The sequence below is a fragment of the Gallus gallus genome, chromosome 1 (genome assembly GCF_016699485.2).
Source record: "Gallus gallus isolate bGalGal1 chromosome 1, bGalGal1.mat.broiler.GRCg7b, whole genome shotgun sequence".
Taxonomy (NCBI): Eukaryota; Metazoa; Chordata; class Aves; order Galliformes; family Phasianidae; genus Gallus; species Gallus gallus.
Window position 1 is genome coordinate 146804958 of NC_052532.1, and position 17257 is coordinate 146822214.

General features: G+C 37.3%; 2 protein-coding genes across 2 annotated transcripts in view; both read right to left on the reverse strand.

Moving 5' to 3' along the window:
• The window catches only part of GPC6 (glypican 6), a 736111-nt gene that overhangs the window by 285498 nt on the left and 433356 nt on the right, over positions 1 to 17257 (reverse strand). The gene's annotated exons all lie outside the window — the stretch shown is intronic.
• LOC112531540 lies at positions 14047 to 15332 on the reverse strand. Its single transcript, XM_025146757.2, has one exon. It carries the CDS (start codon positions 15261 to 15263, stop codon positions 14565 to 14567), a length of 699 nt encoding a protein of 232 aa, XP_025002525.1. The 5' UTR covers positions 15264 to 15332; the 3' UTR covers positions 14047 to 14564.

The window sequence follows — 17257 nt, forward strand, 5'->3', positions numbered from 1 at the left end:
ATAAGAATAATTACAGGCAAAGAGAATATGTGATTGTGTGTGCATATCCATCTCTATACAGTCATATTTATAAAATCATTCATGTTCTTTTCTTGGTTGGTTGTTCTCAAAAACAAGAAACAAACAATAGAAAAAGAACTATTTTAAATCAGAACAAACCAGTCTCATCATTCATTTGGTCCCACTGATCAATCATTTCACCAGTGACATCTAGAATCTCTCAATTAAGGAATATGTTTTTGGTGTATTTTATTAAGCATATTTCTTTCCATTACCATTACAAGCATCACTGAGGTCTTTGGTTGTCCTTTCCTAAGGTGTACAGAGAGTATCTTTACCCTCTCCTGTGACAATTCCCTACTTAGCTGCCTGTATCACCTTCAAAACTTTTGGAAGTTACCTAATTAGCCTTTGATCCACTAATTGGCTATTGTCTGCAGAACTCTTTGTTCTTTCTTGCACATAAAATTTTGTTCATTTTATAATGGGAACACAGAAATTATCATACTGGGAGAAAACAGTTTCATATTTTCTCTCTTACTGGGGTCAATGACAACACATTTCATGCTGACATTCAGCTCCTTGTGTGTACTCCTGTCATTCTCTTCTACATAAAACTTGCTATGAAATAAAATACACATACATTTTCCCTTTGGCTGCAGACATATACTGAAAAGATGTATTAATTTTACTGTCTACAGTTACTTTTTGGTTTTTTTTTTCCTGAGAGACTACAGCTAATCCAGAATTTAATCACATGGACAAACAGTATAGATGTCTTTCAAATAGATGTCTTTCAAATAGCTTTTCTGTGCTGATTTGGGTATTGCGCCCCTTAATGCTGCTAATTACAGGCTGGTTATCCAGAGACACAATCTAATCTGAAAAGAAGCAAATCATACTTCTAAACTCTTTTTTTTTTTTTTTTCCAGCAGAGAAATGTTTTTCACTTTCAACACAAAGTGTATTTCCACTTTCTTGGGCTTAGAACAAGGAAACTACAATTATGTTATCGTAGTAGTCTGATTCTCCTTATTTTGAAACTAACACTCATACTGGCTTTTCCAGGGATAAGATGCAGTTAATTTACTTTCTATTAGCTGGTATGGTATTGTATTTTGGATTTAGGATGAGAATAATGTTTTAGTTGTTGCTGAGCAGTGCTGTATGGAGCCAAGGACATTTCAGCTTCCCACATTGCTCTGCCAGTGAGGAGCTGGAGATTCACAAAAAGCTCTGAGTGGACACAGCCAGGACAGCTGATTCAAAACAGCCACAGGGATATTCCATACCATATGGCATCATGCTGAACAGTAAAACTGGGAATTGACTGGGATAGTCACACTTTCTTTGTGACTGGCTGGGCATTGGTCACTGGGTGGTGAGCAGTTGCACTCTGAAATGTGCTATGTATCTTCTTTTATCATTATTATTATTGTTCCTTCCTTTTCTGTCCTATTAAAGTGCCTTTAATTCAGCCCAGGGATTTTATCTTTTTTTCCCAATTCTCTTCCCCCATCTCACTGAGGGGGAACAAGTGAATGGCTGTGTGGTGCTTAGCTGTCTGCCTGGTTAAACCAATACATTCTCTTTGAATCATTTCTGAAGTTTGATTCTCAGAATTGTCAACCATCTCCACTTAAACTTTGTGAATGAGGCTCCAGAGCACAATGAGTTTTATGAAAAATATAGCAAGTATCTTAAAAAGACTTCAACAGACTGCTGAAGTGGAGAGTGGCCTTATGTGTTATGCAAATTCAGGAGCCTGACAAATTAAATTTTCTACACTGTTGTGGAAAGAGAAGAGGCTAGGAAACACACCAGAAGAAAAAAAAGTAAAGAATGAGAATTAAGGAGAGATCTTTATTTCAGCAAGAAAATGAAGGGAAAGGGAAAAAGGAAAGGGAAAAAGAAAAGGGGGAAAGCAGGGGTAACAAAAGAAAAAATGTAAATGCAAACAAGGGAAAAAATAGAGCAACACTATTTTCCAACAAGGTGTGGAGCAGTGCAAAGGGCATTGCTCAGAAAAACCAAGTATTTTGCAATGCTTCATCCACACGAAGGGTGAAATGACTTCTAACAGTGCTTATGTTTAACTTGAACTCTAAATAAAACAAAACTGAACACCTTCTGGTTGCCTGGGCTGAATAATTCCAGAGACCTTGCTGTAGCTTTTGTAGGTCATTACACTAATTTAAATTCACAATGCTTTCATCTCTGCTTTGAATGTAAAGTACCTCACACTCATCTGCACTGCATTTTCTTTTTTATGTTTTTAATAGCTAGTTTCTGCTATTTCCCTCTCAAGTGCTTCAGAATTCATTCTCTCCTTGACTACCATTTTGTTCTCAAAAGAAAGCTGTTTTCAGATTATAAACAAAGAAGCTACAGGAACAACTTCAGTGTCCACGCTTACTAAATGGATATTTTTTTGCTTAAACTGAAGTTGTTTCCATTTGTGACAGGGAAGAAATTGAACTTAATGGAAAACTGGCTTTTAAAAGAAGGAAAAGAAAATTACTCTTTCAGCTGAATGCTTGTGTGCCTCTATACACTTGATCCATAGTAAATATGAAGTTGTATAATTTGGTCTGACTAAGGTTTAATTCTGTTTAGTTGAACTACCACATGGGTCAGAACTATCTTAAACTCATGGAACTGCCCAAAATATAGAGCTTCAAGTGCCTTTTTTTTCCCCCCTTTTCAGAAATATGTTTGTGTGTTGTTCCCATGTGTTAACTAATGCTGGATTTTCACCTGTGGGAGGGCACAAGACACTGAGGGCTTCTGATAGTGAAGTTTTGAGTTTGTAACCAAAGTAGCATCTGATCAGCCCTTGGCTTCTGTTGCAGTACCATGGGACAACATCACGAATATCACTATCATCTTGGGCTTTTAAGCTATTCTGAAGCCCTGTCTAATTATGCCATACAGGCTGTACTGATAGTGTTTATGTCTGAACCAGAGGACAGGCTTCAACTTTTTTTGGTATGAGGAGAAGGAAGGATGGCACTCTTATCTGTAAAATCAGTAAGACTGGCAAGACTGGAAAGTCCATAACATTACACTAGCCTGAATATAAAACACAGTGTCATGAGAGGAATAGTAAAAATCTGGGTTTTGAGAAAATATCCAACCCATAGTATGTGGGAAATATGATGGAAAATTGAGCACAGGAACAACATGAGTTGGTTATAGTTGCTTCTAAGAATCCATTTCTTTCATTAGCAAAGTCATCATTCTAAGAATCCAATCTTTCATTAGCAAAGTCATGAAAAACAAATGAAAAAATGCCCTCAGAACCCACAAATTTTCTTCTAAGAAGAGCTGTTGTAAAGAAAAAGGAATAAGAAAAGATGGAAAGAAGTATAATTGAGCTATCTAACAGTTAAGAATGAGAACTGGGAAAGAGAAGGTCATTGATAAAAGGATCAAAGCCACATAAAGACTGGAAATTACCATTGCAGAAATGAAGATTTGAAATAACTTTCAATAAAATCTTATATTCCCTTTTTTTTTTCTTAACTTTCATTCCTCCATTTTTTTCTAAAATTTTTTCTCACTTTTTTTTTGCTTTTTATTTTTTTTTGCTTCAAACTCCCTTCTCACATCTTTGCATTTCAGAATTGTATGTATTCAGTTCAGATGTACATCACTTTTGCACACTGCTCACTGACTCCTACATTCTTTTCCCCAGGAAACAGTGAGATATTCTGCTGCAAAGCTTGGAGAAAGCTAAAATGTAACATGACATAAAATTATGCCAGTGCAGTCTTGCATGCCACTGAAATGGACAAGTAAGCATATAAATTAATTACTAGGAACACCCTTAAAACAAACCCATGTCTACTTCTGTCCTCACTGAATTGGAGTTTTTCTTTTATAAAAATATTTCATAGCCCACATAACAGTCATAAATACACATAAATTAAATAAGTATGAAAATAGCTCCAGATATAATTTCCTGTAGGCATTATTTGGATTGGCAAACCACTCTGCGAGAATTGCTTTTGATTTCTTTACTGCTGCAGACTGACAACAGCTTTTATTGGTTTTAACTGAACAAATACAAGATGCCCACTTTTTTCCATCACCAAAACCATAACTGCCATCAATCATTAGGTGAAATTCTGTAAATAATTACACATTTTCTTCACATTATTCTTTTAAATATTGCAATGGAAGAAAAATTATTTAAAGATTTTCATAACCATTTTTTCACTTCCTGAAAGAAATTTGGAATTCTATATTTCCTCGCTCTAGTGATCTCCATAGTAACATATTCTACAATAATTCTCAATGTGAAGAGTTTTATTTAGAATTTCCTAAATGGCACTTCTTACAGGAGTGTTCCCTTTTTTTTTTTTTTTTCTTTTTTTTTTCTTTTTTTTTTGTGGTGAAAGTATACAGGTTATCACAGACTGAGCAACTGAGCAACATTGTTTAACCCTCTCTTAAGGGAACAAAGTCAACTTTTTATTATTTCAGTTTTGCACCACATGTTTTTCTGTAAGCACTCTGATTTTATTTTAGTTCTAATTACATGTGAAAAGTTATGAGCAGATGGAGTGTCCCTCCAAACTAACCATAGCTTTTTAAGGGAATGGAAAAGTTTTAAGATGGCTGCCAGCTGTTTCATACAAAACTTCTAACCATACTAGGATGCTCCATTTTTTAATCCACAAAATAACACTAGAACACTAAGCGTAGATGCATATGCTCTTAGCATTTAAAACTTCTTACAGTTTTGATACTAGAATACAGGAAAACACTTTTGCTTAGGAAAAGCTGAATTCATTTGGTATCGGTATTTTTATTAGATCTCAGAAAAATACATTTCTGAAGTGTAAATGTAGTCTTGCACTAAGTATTCCCAGAACTGAAAGGAAAAACATTTTGCAATTAATTTCAATGGTTTGGAAAAAATTACATTCTTTAGACTATGTAAAGGAAGAAGGTGCATGCAAGTCTTACAAGTGCCACACACCAAAATGGAAGAGTAAGCTGCTGGAAATGTGATAAAATACAACGACATATCTTGTAGCATTTCTGTAGATCTAAAGCATTTAATTTTAACAGTGATAAGTCAATGACGACATCCTTTAAAAGGATTTTGGAAAAAGTTGTTATGGAACCAGACACGTTCATGAAACTCTCCTTTTACTTCTAAAACTGTTCTTAATTTCAGAAATATAAAATCCTACCAAAACAAAAGACTTCTGTAATGGGCTCTGAAATGTGCTTTAATTATATTCACTTCACACAAGTGCTATGCTGTTTTTTAGGCCATACTGCAACTGAATGAAAGCCTGAGGATCAATCAAAAGAATGATTGCTTGAAGCAGTTCTACTAAGTTTAAATTGCATACATTCCTACTAGGTATGGGAAAACACCTCCCACAGAGTTTTGAGAGGATGCCCACTCCTATCTACCACTTGGGGTCCTCTGTTTTACCTTGCATAATATCCCAGCACAAGTATTGCTCAGGTTTAATATTCAATGAACTTGAAAGGAAATCAGTTTGCCTGTGGAAACTCACAAGATTATTGCATTTTTCATATGGTAGTTATTCAAAACAGAAGATCTTTCCCTCACTCACTCCTACCTGTTCCAATTGTTCTGAAGTTATTTACAAATAAGGAAAAAAGCACTTCACCAAAGCATTTAATGTCGGAGCTCATTTGTATGCAGAACACATGGTACTGAAAAAGGAGAAGAAAACATTACTTGGTATAAAAATATGCTATAGGATTATGGTTTCATCTTTAGAATCTGACAAATTGCCCTATGTATGAAGTGTTTAGACAGTGGTGGTTTACTTGGGATGCGCATGATTGGCAATAAAATCACAGTCTCCAAGACAAAGTCTGAATTCTGATTTGATTGCAGAGAAATTCTGGCAGGACCCTTTTCAAGCTGTGGATGGTTTATTTAGCTAGAGTTTGCCATGTAAACAAAGAGTACATCTTGCTATTTATTTCATTCCTTATTTTTGTATTTCTGTGCCATCTCCCTGACAATAACTTTTCTTTTTTCTTCACTCACAAACTGCTCATTTCTGTAATGGCACCTGGGATAGATGGCAAACTAACAACACAAAAGCAAGAGCTAGAAGTAAAACAAACCCACAAAGCTTGTTGCCATGCAAGAGTGCACAGTGCTCCTTGTTCTTGGCATCTTTTAAGAGAATGCACCCCCTCAGCTGTCAGTTTTACTCCATGATGATTCATCTCCTTTCTCTTTTGGAGAAGAGGCTACAAAATAAGCCACTCAGTTGCTGTAGGATTTTTTTTTTTTTTTTTTTTTGAGGTGAACATTCTTCCTATTATATCTGTAAAGTAATGTCAGTTTGAAGCTGATCAGTGTGAAGAGTGTTGAGTTTTCATGCAAGCCCCTCACATCGTGTTGGATTTTAATATTAGATACCTACTAATATTTTTTTGGATCATGGCCATTCCAACTTTTTTTACAATACACACCACTCAGTCACAAAAGGTTGCTAGTGTCACTGCAAATATCACAGTAATGTTTGGTTCATCTAAACTGAAGTTCTCCCACAGAATACTCACTTAAAATAACAGTGTTGCAAAAAGCCCAAAGCGGCTCCAAAAAAGAAATCAGATAGAAGAATAACAAGCAGCAGAACTTTTGCACAGTTGCCCAAAAAGCTAGTTTTGCTAGTGTGACATACATAAAGGTTTCTTTCCAAATGGACACTGAAATGTACAAATCTCAACCAGAAACTTAACTGCTGGATTCCAATAAAAGAAATATTTTGGAGCATGAGATAAAAACCTCAACGACACAGGCATGTATGGTTTTATCATTAACAGGTAAAACATAAGTTCTTTTTTATCACAATTCTCAAAGCTTTGGGGATTCAGCAGTCTTAGTGTGATTTCATAAGTGACCCAGTGGGATTTTCTATATTTTCCACTGGAGGACCACTGTACTGGGAAGAAACAGTGCATTTACTGGCATTTCATACCTTTACTATCGCTGAATGACTTGGAGTTTTTACCTTTATGTGATTTTGAATTAATACCTTTTGGGGAGTTGAGGCAGGAATGACAGTCTGTTTCAGGATTAAAAGTCTAGATATTAAAAATGAAATGAAAATGAGCCGAACCTGGATGTAGATGGGGAATTTGTTAAAAATTACATTGCCCTTTTCAGATTCCTCTTCTATAAAGGTTAAAAACAGGACAACAGGAAAATTATTGGATCTGCTGAGGGAGAACGATAAAGGTTGTTATAACTTATCCTTACACACAGTTCTTTCTCTCCTTGTGATGCTTGTTCAGGGGCATACATAAAATGAGTTGATGGTCTCAGTTCAATGAATTGGACTCATTTGTTTCACACACAAACAATGTAGGTGCAGAGTGTTGCAGTTTTGAAGTTTAATGACCAGTAGCTTACGAGACATGAGGCTGAAAATCCTCTACTCACTTTAGGCATCATGCCTTCCAAGTTAGAAAAAAAAAAAAAACTGGATATATGTATTAGAAAACATGTTGTGACACTGATTCCACAGAACATGTTTTGTGGGTAAACAAATGACTTCAACTTCTACCACTGTCAGTCTAACAACCTATCAAAAGGAATACATTTCACCGTCAACAGAAAGCTGACTCAGTCTGCAGCCATAAATGAGGCTGTTCAGTTCAACAGAGTGAGAAAAAATATTCTTGAATAGCTATAAAAGCAATTTTATGAAAACAAACAGAATCCACATTTTACCCCTATCTATGATTGTTGCCCTCAAGACCCAGTGCAGATTGGCACTAATCACAGCATTTAATTTGACAGTTCCTGAGCCATCCATCAGCACAGCAAAACATCAGTTCTTCCCTGCAGTTAGCAGAAGATAAAATGAAATATGTTTCTAAATTCTCATTCTTCCAGACTTTCTACATTATAGTGATATTGGACACATTTTTTTCTGTTTTCATGAATTTGGGAATCCCACCTGGCTTGGGTGAGTTCCTTCACACACTGCTAAGCACATATTTTCTGGCACCCATTCCAAGCAGCACTATCAAACAGGGCCCCATCATTTTATGTTCTGCACTTAACTGTGTCACAAGGCACCGTGCCCTGTGTCCAAAAGAATGTAAGACTATTCACCGTTCTAAAACAGCCTCCCAAGAGATTAAATTACATCCAAAGTATTAAGTCCTTAATACCATGTTATTTAAAACTATAACGCTCCACAGCTGACAAATAAACAGGTATTAGCCATAATAAGGATTGATCACGTAATTAATTAGCAGTTGCGAGTGGGCTATGTCAGGCATTACAATAACAGCAATGTTAGCCATTTTATAATTCTCTTCCCAAACTGTTATAGCCATAAATTAATGATTTGATAAAGTTCAGATTGCTGATATAATCAGATCACAGCTGCTCTGATAATGAGTGCTATAGAGATGACTATAAGTAGGTTAGTTAATTAAGTATTAACATATCCATTGCAATATCCATCATTATGCTCTAATGTTGTCCTTCCCAAATAACCATTCTGGGAATCCTTATTAGTATAATTTGCTCTGAGGCTCACCTGCAAGGTGAAATACATTGACACCTACCTATTAGGAATCCCATGGGAACATTTGCAGGTTATACTGCTATCACCGCACTGGTAAAAGCTGGCAAGAAGCTGACTGACTCCACAGCACATGCTACAGTGTAAGTGCTCCTACTGCTGCCTTGCCAGTTCAACAATCATGAGTCATTTTTATTGAAGAGCTTTTTTAAGTTCACATTTGGCTAATATTCTGATGGCTTTGGGGCCTTTATATTTATCTATTGGAAATTCTGGGTTTTCAATGGGCTTCAATTTGTGTACTTTTTCCCCCCTCCATTAAGGATGGCTAAAAATATACTATTTTTAGGTGAAAGAAATATTCTGAACACAAGCATCAAGAAACACTGGAAATTTTGAACATGCACCAAGATCAGGAAAAAGTACACAAAGAACTAAATTATAATTCACTGTAGGAAGCAGGACATTAACAAATAATGATGGGACAGGCAAAGGAAGAAAGAAAATGGATACAGGGAGGATGCTTTGTCTTGCAGTGTTTTGAAGATGAAGGAACATTATATCTTTAGTCATACCATGTCATGTGGAATGAGTTTTCTAGTGGAAGGAATTTTGGTTTTGTAGTGACTTCATAAGGCAACATCTTGGAGATTTGAGCCTCCAGTGTAATGGAATAATTAAAAAATCGTACCACTGTCTGTGAAAAGAACAACCATTCCATGTAATGAAATTTTCGAAGACTGAAGTCCTTAAACTGGTTTTACACCTTAATACAATGACTGGTTATTAATGCTATAAACTAGTATAAGCCATGCTTTTAACCAATGTTGGAATACCGAGAAGAAAACCAAATTTCTTTAAAAATGAAAACGGGAAATAGTCTTTACTGGAGACTTTTAGACAGCATGTGAATATGAAAATAGGATTCTGTCATACCCAAATGGCAAATGGTACAAAACATAGAAAACATTAAATTGCTATTTTCGAGCAATAAGCTTCACTGGATTAAAGAAAGCACTAGTATATATTCTCTTCATATTTTCTCCTTTTCTACAATGTTCCTACCTTCCTCAGCTTTACCAGGTTGGCTGCCACCAAGGATTTAAAGAAAGGTGCACTAAAGCTCACAAGCAGAATCCATCAATAAAGTACATTGGGTGGCATTATGTTTGTCACAATACAACAGCTGTCACTGATTTGTATGGGTGATATATAAGCAGAAACTAAGTGATCTAGGAAATTGTTTATTGCCTTGGAAATGCGGAGTGAGAAAGATCTTACAGTAGAGAGATGCCTTCTTTACCATCTCTAGGGAAAGCTGGCCTACGGCACATGTTTTAAAATTGAAATTTACTCTTTGGAGTGTTTTTGAAAATTTTGTGGTAGAGTCTAAGAAGATTTAAATTAAAAAGTGTTTTTATTTGGAAAATTCATGTTCTCTGCCACTGATCTACCACTCAAATAGCTTGGTTTATTTGATTTTTTGTTGCATGTTAAATAATGAATGCAAAAAGTGTTTAGCAATACAGAATAGTGTTGAAACCCTAGAGATTGGTGAATAATACATTAAGAAATGCAATTTCATTAGCAGTATGTTTTCTTTTTATTATATAACTTGCACAATAGCTGGATGAAGAGCAGAAGAGTGGTAAGACTTTCTTTCTGATAAATCCAGTGGGATGAAGAAGAAGCTTAAAGTAAAAGAAATTACTGCTTTCCGTTTGTTTGTTTGTTTTTCTTTTTGCAACAACTGCTCTTCCTGTGTCAGAAGAACCTCTTAACAGTGAGTATCCTCTGCTGTCCTCAGAACACGAGTTCAGCAAAATGCAGCCCAGCCTCTGCAGATCATCTGTAGGAAATCCTTGAGAAAAGGACACTAGGAGAATTTGAAAAAGCATTCTATAGTTATGCAAGCAGCTGTAACATCTAAAGCCATTATGCCTATGTCAAAAAGTGATAAAAACAAATTCAGGAGCATTATGTCATACATGAACCAAATAGATGGTCTGAGGAAGAAGATTCTCAATCAGAAAATAGTTCCACAGAACTTTAATAGGTGCATTAGGCAGCATTTTATTTGGAAGCATCAGGATGTAAACCACAAAATGAAGCAGAATAGCAGTTTAGGATATTCATATGTCAACATAAGCAACAAGTCAGTTCTTAGTCATACTTCCAATATATCTTCTTGGAACACTGTCACTTCTCAAAAGGCATGATGCATGCCACTAAGGAGTATTAGAGAAGTATTTTTTTGCTCATCTCATGTATTCTAAACTTCATCTACCACAGGATTTGTATTAGCATCTGTGATCATAGCATCTTAGAAATATTCTGGTTCATTATGTCCAGTCTGCAACCATCTCAGTTTGCTGACAAAGTACAGCCAACACCTGAAAAAAAAAAGTCATTCTTAATGCTACTTTTTTGAGACTTATTGCACTCAGTTCCTTTAAGTATGTGATAAAGAGAGAACACGTTTAAAGAATTCTCCTTTGCTGATTTTTTGCTCAAATTCATATTATAGAAAATTATATATTTCATTTTAAGGTCCTGCCTGCTTTGCACATTGCACGTGATCTGTTTTTATTGTTTCTGTTGTGTTTCTTTCCATTCCCCAAGGAAATATTGGCCAGAAAAGACATCACTTAAAAATACGTGTGGCACTAGTAGAAAGCAATCTTTTCCCACCATGGTCAGGCAGCATCTAACATAATCCTTTAAAAATTTAAGCAGTTAGGGTGACTGCAGATACTGTCACGTTAGGAACTGTGTATGTATAAAGGAACTACAAAAGTGAGGTTCAGGTTTGGATTCAGACATTCAGTTTAAAATGTCTTACAGCCTCAGTTTCTATTAACAAGCTCAATGTCTAAAATCAGAGGACTTTGTCAATACTGTTGATGGAGGTTGTAGAGTTATTCAGCTCACTCTAAAATAGATACTGACACCTGACCAACTGAATGGTTCCCCCATTCCATTCACCACACTGACTAAAACAGGACAGCTTGCTTGCATATTCTGTACCTTCACTGTAGACATCTGATATTTGGGAGAGCTAAATTTCTTCAACCTCAAGTTCAAAAATTTTGACTTGTGATGATGTGTTAACCTGGTTGCATTTGAAGTGCTGCCTGTCATCTCAGCAAAATCCAGCATTGCAGCACTCTTTTTTCTGTTTTTAGGGAGAAAACAATACACACAAGGAAGTTCTAATGATTCATTTTCCATTTATGCCAATTGCTATGTTCATTTTAATTCTATACTGGACATTTAAAGGACTTACATCTGTGCCTGTGTATTTATATCTGCCAGGCTGTCTCCCTGTGCTAATCTTCTATCAGCTAACAATGACAGCATAGCAATCTTCATTTGATATCAAAATTTTAAAAGGGTTAAAGATGCAAATGATGAAAAGGACTACACAAATAATGTTTACTGAGGGGAAAAATGTGGCCAGATACTTAACCATCCAATAACTGTCACTACATACGAGATACAGATGTTTCCATCTGCTTTGTTACTTCTAGCTAAATTTGTATTATTTAGGCTATTACATGTCCAGCATGTATATGATTTCTAATAACAAGACACAGGTGTTCTCTTTAATTCCCTCTTTCACTATTTGTTTGACAGCACATTTTACTTCAGTTGGTTGGGTGTTATGGCTTTAGGCAGTCTAATGCTATAAAGTGAACATAACAGATAAATTATATTTTGGACCCACTGAAGCAAACAGCATTTGAAGATGTACCATTTAAACAGCAAATTAATAAAATCTGTATTTCCTCTTTTGCTTTCCTTTTATGACGTATGTTTATCCTGGAACACTAAGTTCTTATTTTATCTAACAGTAACCGCCATGTAACTATTTAAACAATGCACTTTTTTATTATTATGAAACCAAATTGCACATCAAGATGCAAATTGATCCTCTTCCTAACTATCCAGAACTCTTGAGACTTATCAATTATTTAAATAATGGAGAAAAAAATAGAAACGTTAACCAAAGCCAAAATGGCAAACATTCCCCAAGATTGGAACTACATCTTTAAAAAAAAAAAAAAAAAAAAAAGGAAAAAAAATCATGTAGGAAGTGGCTTGACTTTTGCAAACAGTCTGCTTCACTCCTTTTTTTTTTTTTTTTTTTTTTTTGGTACAGATTAATGGAAGCCGTTCTGTTCACGACACAGTAATTCATAGCTCGTTCCCATTACAGCCACTGTTCTTTTCCACCCAGCTCATTCACTCTATGGTCATTCCTCCCACAACCTCACTGAACAAATCGCTTGCAACTAATTAGTTGACAAACTGCAATTGCTCCATTTACAAGCAATATAGTAATATTCCACCACTGGAGCAAGACTTGCCTTGAATTCAGCCCAAAATTCAACAAGATAGATATAATTAGGAGGAAAAAATAAGGTAAAATTACTCTTCTATTTTCTTGACCTGCCAATTTTAAATATAGCTAGAAAATGTTGGCAGTCTTCCTTTAAAGGGGAGCAATTAAAAGTAGGAAAGAAAATGTAAAGTGACAAGAGATGCTGCTGAAAAACCGAGTGTGGGAAGTTGACAGTAAAGCAGCCATTCCTGAGATTATAATAAAGGTTCTGTTCTAAAGGTACAGAGTGAAACCAAATCTCACACTGTTTCAATGAAAAATAAATAAATAAATAAAATTTAGTTCATTTCCCTCTCAGAATCACTTGCCTACTTTCCTCCACATTTTTTAATAGTTACCATGCTCAAACCAGAACTCAAACACAGCTGCATGGAAACAACCCTGATTATAAAAGGCAATCCACTCTTGAAGGACCAAAGCCTCTGCTTTTTTTTTTTTTTTTTCTAGTATAAAACAAGGGTCATCTCTAACAAATGCAAGCATTTTCTGAGGCTTACTTTTAGTTCATTATGATGGAAAAAATGTAAATATCCCCTTCTGCTACATAATGGGGATGAGAAGCTACCATAATTGTAGAACAGGGCTCATTTTCAGCTGTACAGCTGGAAGAAATGTAAGCTGAATTGTTTAATCTGTAATGATAGCAATGTTTTCTTCATGTATTTGAAAAATAATGTAATGTTTCCTCAAATTTAAAAGATATTCAAGGGAGCTACTCATATATGAAAATAATAGTAAATTGTCAGGTATCCATAATATCTGGCATGACATCTGAAATATCCATTGAATACCTTACAAGGAACCATCTAATGGCAAAGAAGTGAATATTCCTATTAACTAGCACTGACTGTACGATAAACACCATTAAAGGGAGATTATCAAATTAAAATTGAATCAGTTTCATGGGATGAGTTAAGAATAGTTTCAAGGACAACATCTGCCCATGAATTGCATTGGCAATGGGTCTAAGCTGTGTAGAACTTCACAGAATTGCTATTTTTTAAAACATAGAAATAACAAATATTTCTTCAGGTTTTTTTTTTTTTTTTTTTTTTTTTTTTTTTTTTTTTTTTTTTTTTTTTTTCCCCTGGTTACATCTAGGGCTATGTTTATGTTTAAAAATATTCCTTGATCAGGGTCAGGTGGTAAAGAGAAAAAGGCAAAAATTTTTTCGCTCAAGTCTGATTTTTCTCTTTGTTTTCAACATGATGTCTGTGACTATAGGTGATGCTGACTAGCTGAGGAAACCTGCTATATGTGAAAAGCTGTCAAACACACTAAATAAACAGAACAGCAGATCAAATATTTTAACCTTTGTTACCTTATGGTTACATTAACTTCACGTAAGCCTTGAAACAACAAAAGTACTTTCAGAAGCAAGTGAGATTTTCAAGTTGATGATGTCCTCTTATATGAACAGAATTTAAATCTATTAACATATGAAAAAGTTATGTCAGTAACACAATATTTCCTTCTATTTAGCATAACAGTCTTACACTTATGGTAACCATATCATAGAATCATAGAATTACTGAGGTTGGAAAGGACCTCAAAGGTCATCAAGTCCAACCGCAGCCTAACCATAGTACCCTAACTCTAACAACCCTCTGCTAAATCGTATCTCTGAGCACCACATCCAAACGGCTCTTAAACACATCCAGGGACGGTGACTCAACCACCTCCCTGGGGAGCCTATTCCAGTGTTTAACCACCCTTTCTGTAAAGAAGTATTTCCTAACATCCAACCTAAACTTATCTTGGTGCAACTTGAGACCATTTTCCCTCGTCTTGTCACCTGTCACCAGTGAGAAGAGACCTACCCTGCTCTCACTGTAAACACCTTCCAGGTACTGGAAGAGAGTAATAAGGTCTCCCCTCAGCCTCCTCTTCCCCAGACTAAACAGCCCCAGCTCCCTCAGCCTCTCCTCATAGGGCTGATTTTCCAAGCCCTCCACTACCCTCGTTGCCCTTCTCTGAACCTGCTCCAGTATTTCCATGTCCTTCTTGTATTGAGGTACCCAAAACTGAACACAGTACTCAAGGTGAGGCCTCACCAGTGCTGAGTACAGGGGCAGGATTACTTCCCTAGTCCTGCTCACCACACCATTTTTGATACAAGCCAGGACGCCATTGGCCTTCTTGGCCACCTGGGCACACTGCTGGCTCATATTCAGCTGACTGTCCAACAGTACACCAAGGTGCCTTTCCATCAGGCAGCTTTCCAGCCACACCTGCCCAAGCCTGTAGGGTTGCCTGGGGTTGTTGTGACCAAAACGCAGGACCCAACACTTGGCTCTAATGAAACTCATGCTGTTAACCTTGGCCCATCGATCCAGTCTATTCAGGTCCCTCTGTAGTGCCCTTCTCTCCTCTGGTAGATCTACACTCCCTCCCAGCTTAGTGTCGTCTGCAAACTTACTGAGGGTGCACTCAATCCCCTCATCAACATCATCAATGAAGATGTTGAACAGAAGCGGCCCCAGCACTGAGCCTTGGGGGACACCACTTGTGACCAGCCGCCAACTGGATTCAACTCCATTGACCACAACTCTTTGGGCCTGGCCATCCAGACAGTGCTTCACCCAGCAGAGCATACACCCATCCAGACCATGGGCAGCCAGCTTCTCCACGAGAATGTTATGAAGGACAGTGTCAAAGGCCTTACTGAAGTCCAGGTAGACCACATCGACAGCCTGACCCTCATCCACTAAGCGGATCATCTTGTCATAGAATGAAATTAGCTTTGTTAGACAGGATCTACCATTCGTAAACCCATGCTGACTGGGCTTGATCCCCTGGTTGACCTTTAATTGGTCCATGATGGTTCCCGAGATTATTCGTTCCATAACCTTCCCGGACACCAAGGTGAGACTAATAGGCCTGTAGCTACCAGGATCATCTTTCTGGCCCTTTTTGAAGATGGGCATCACATTTGCCAGTTTCCAATCCACTGAGACATCCCTGGTTAGCCAGGACTGTTGAAAAATGATGGAGAGTGGCTTGGCAACCACATCTGCCAACTCCCTCAGCACTCTAGGGTGCAACCCATCTGGCCCCATGGACGTGTAAGCATCCACCTTTCGCAGCAGGTCCAAAACTATCTTGTCATGAATCATGAGGGGCTTATTCTGTTCCCCATCCCTATCTACCAGCACAGGGGGCTGTGTTCCCAGGGAGTAACAAGTCTTATTATTAAAGACTGGGGCAAAGAAGGCATTAAGTACCTCAGCCTTATCCCTATCCTTGGTGACCAGGTTGCCCTCGGCATCCAACAAGGGATGGAGAGTCTCCCTAGCCTTCCTCTTGCTGTTAATGTGTTTATAAAAGCATTTACTGTTTTCCTTTGCTTTAGTGGCCAAGCTCAGTTCTAGCTGCGCTTTGGCTTTTCTAATTTTCTCCCTGCACAGCTTCACTACATACCTACAATCCTCATAAGTAGCTTGCCCATTCTTCCAGAGACCAGAAACTTCCCTTTTGTTCTTGAGATCCAGCCAAATGTCTCTGTTCAGCTAGCCCGGCCTCCTTGCCCATCAGTTCGTCTTCTGTGACATGGGGATGGTCAGGTCCTGCACCTTTAAAACAGTTTCCTTAAAATATTCCCAGCCTTCCTGGGCTCCCACGCTCTCCAAAACTACTTCCCAAGGGACCCTCTCAACCAATGTCCTAAAGAGGTTGAAGTCTGCCCTCCGGAAGTCCAAGGTAGCAGTTCTGCTGACTACCCTCCGTGGTTCAACAAAGATAGAGAAATCTAGCATCTCGTGACTTTGCCCCAGACGGCCTCCAACCTTTACATCCCCCACCAGATCTTCTCTGTTAACAAACAGAAGGTCCAGGATATTGCTTCCCCTCATATGAATATATATGAATATATATGAATAATCTCAATGCACACGTGCACATGTATGCATATGTGTATCAGCAAATGTCTACCATAATGTTAATTATGATTATTTAAGTAGCAACCAACATGCTTATCTGCAGGTGCATACATATAGACAGAGAACACACACAAAGTGCTATGAGTATGTGTAAACCCCTGAATGAAGGAGGGGCAGGTCATAATCTTGAGCAGTCTCACAGTGTAGTGAACTCTCTCCACAGCTCTGCATCTCCAAGGCTGGTGCCTTCTGCACAGGGTTGGTAAGCAGCACAGACACCAGCTGGCTGGTATCATGCTCTCTGGGGATCAGTCTGGGGCTGGCTGTTAGCTAGCAGTATCAGCATAGCTCATGTAGCTCTGCTAGCAATGCTGAAGATATATTGGGAAGTAGAGTTTATTGCTTCAATAGCATGAAGCATGTTT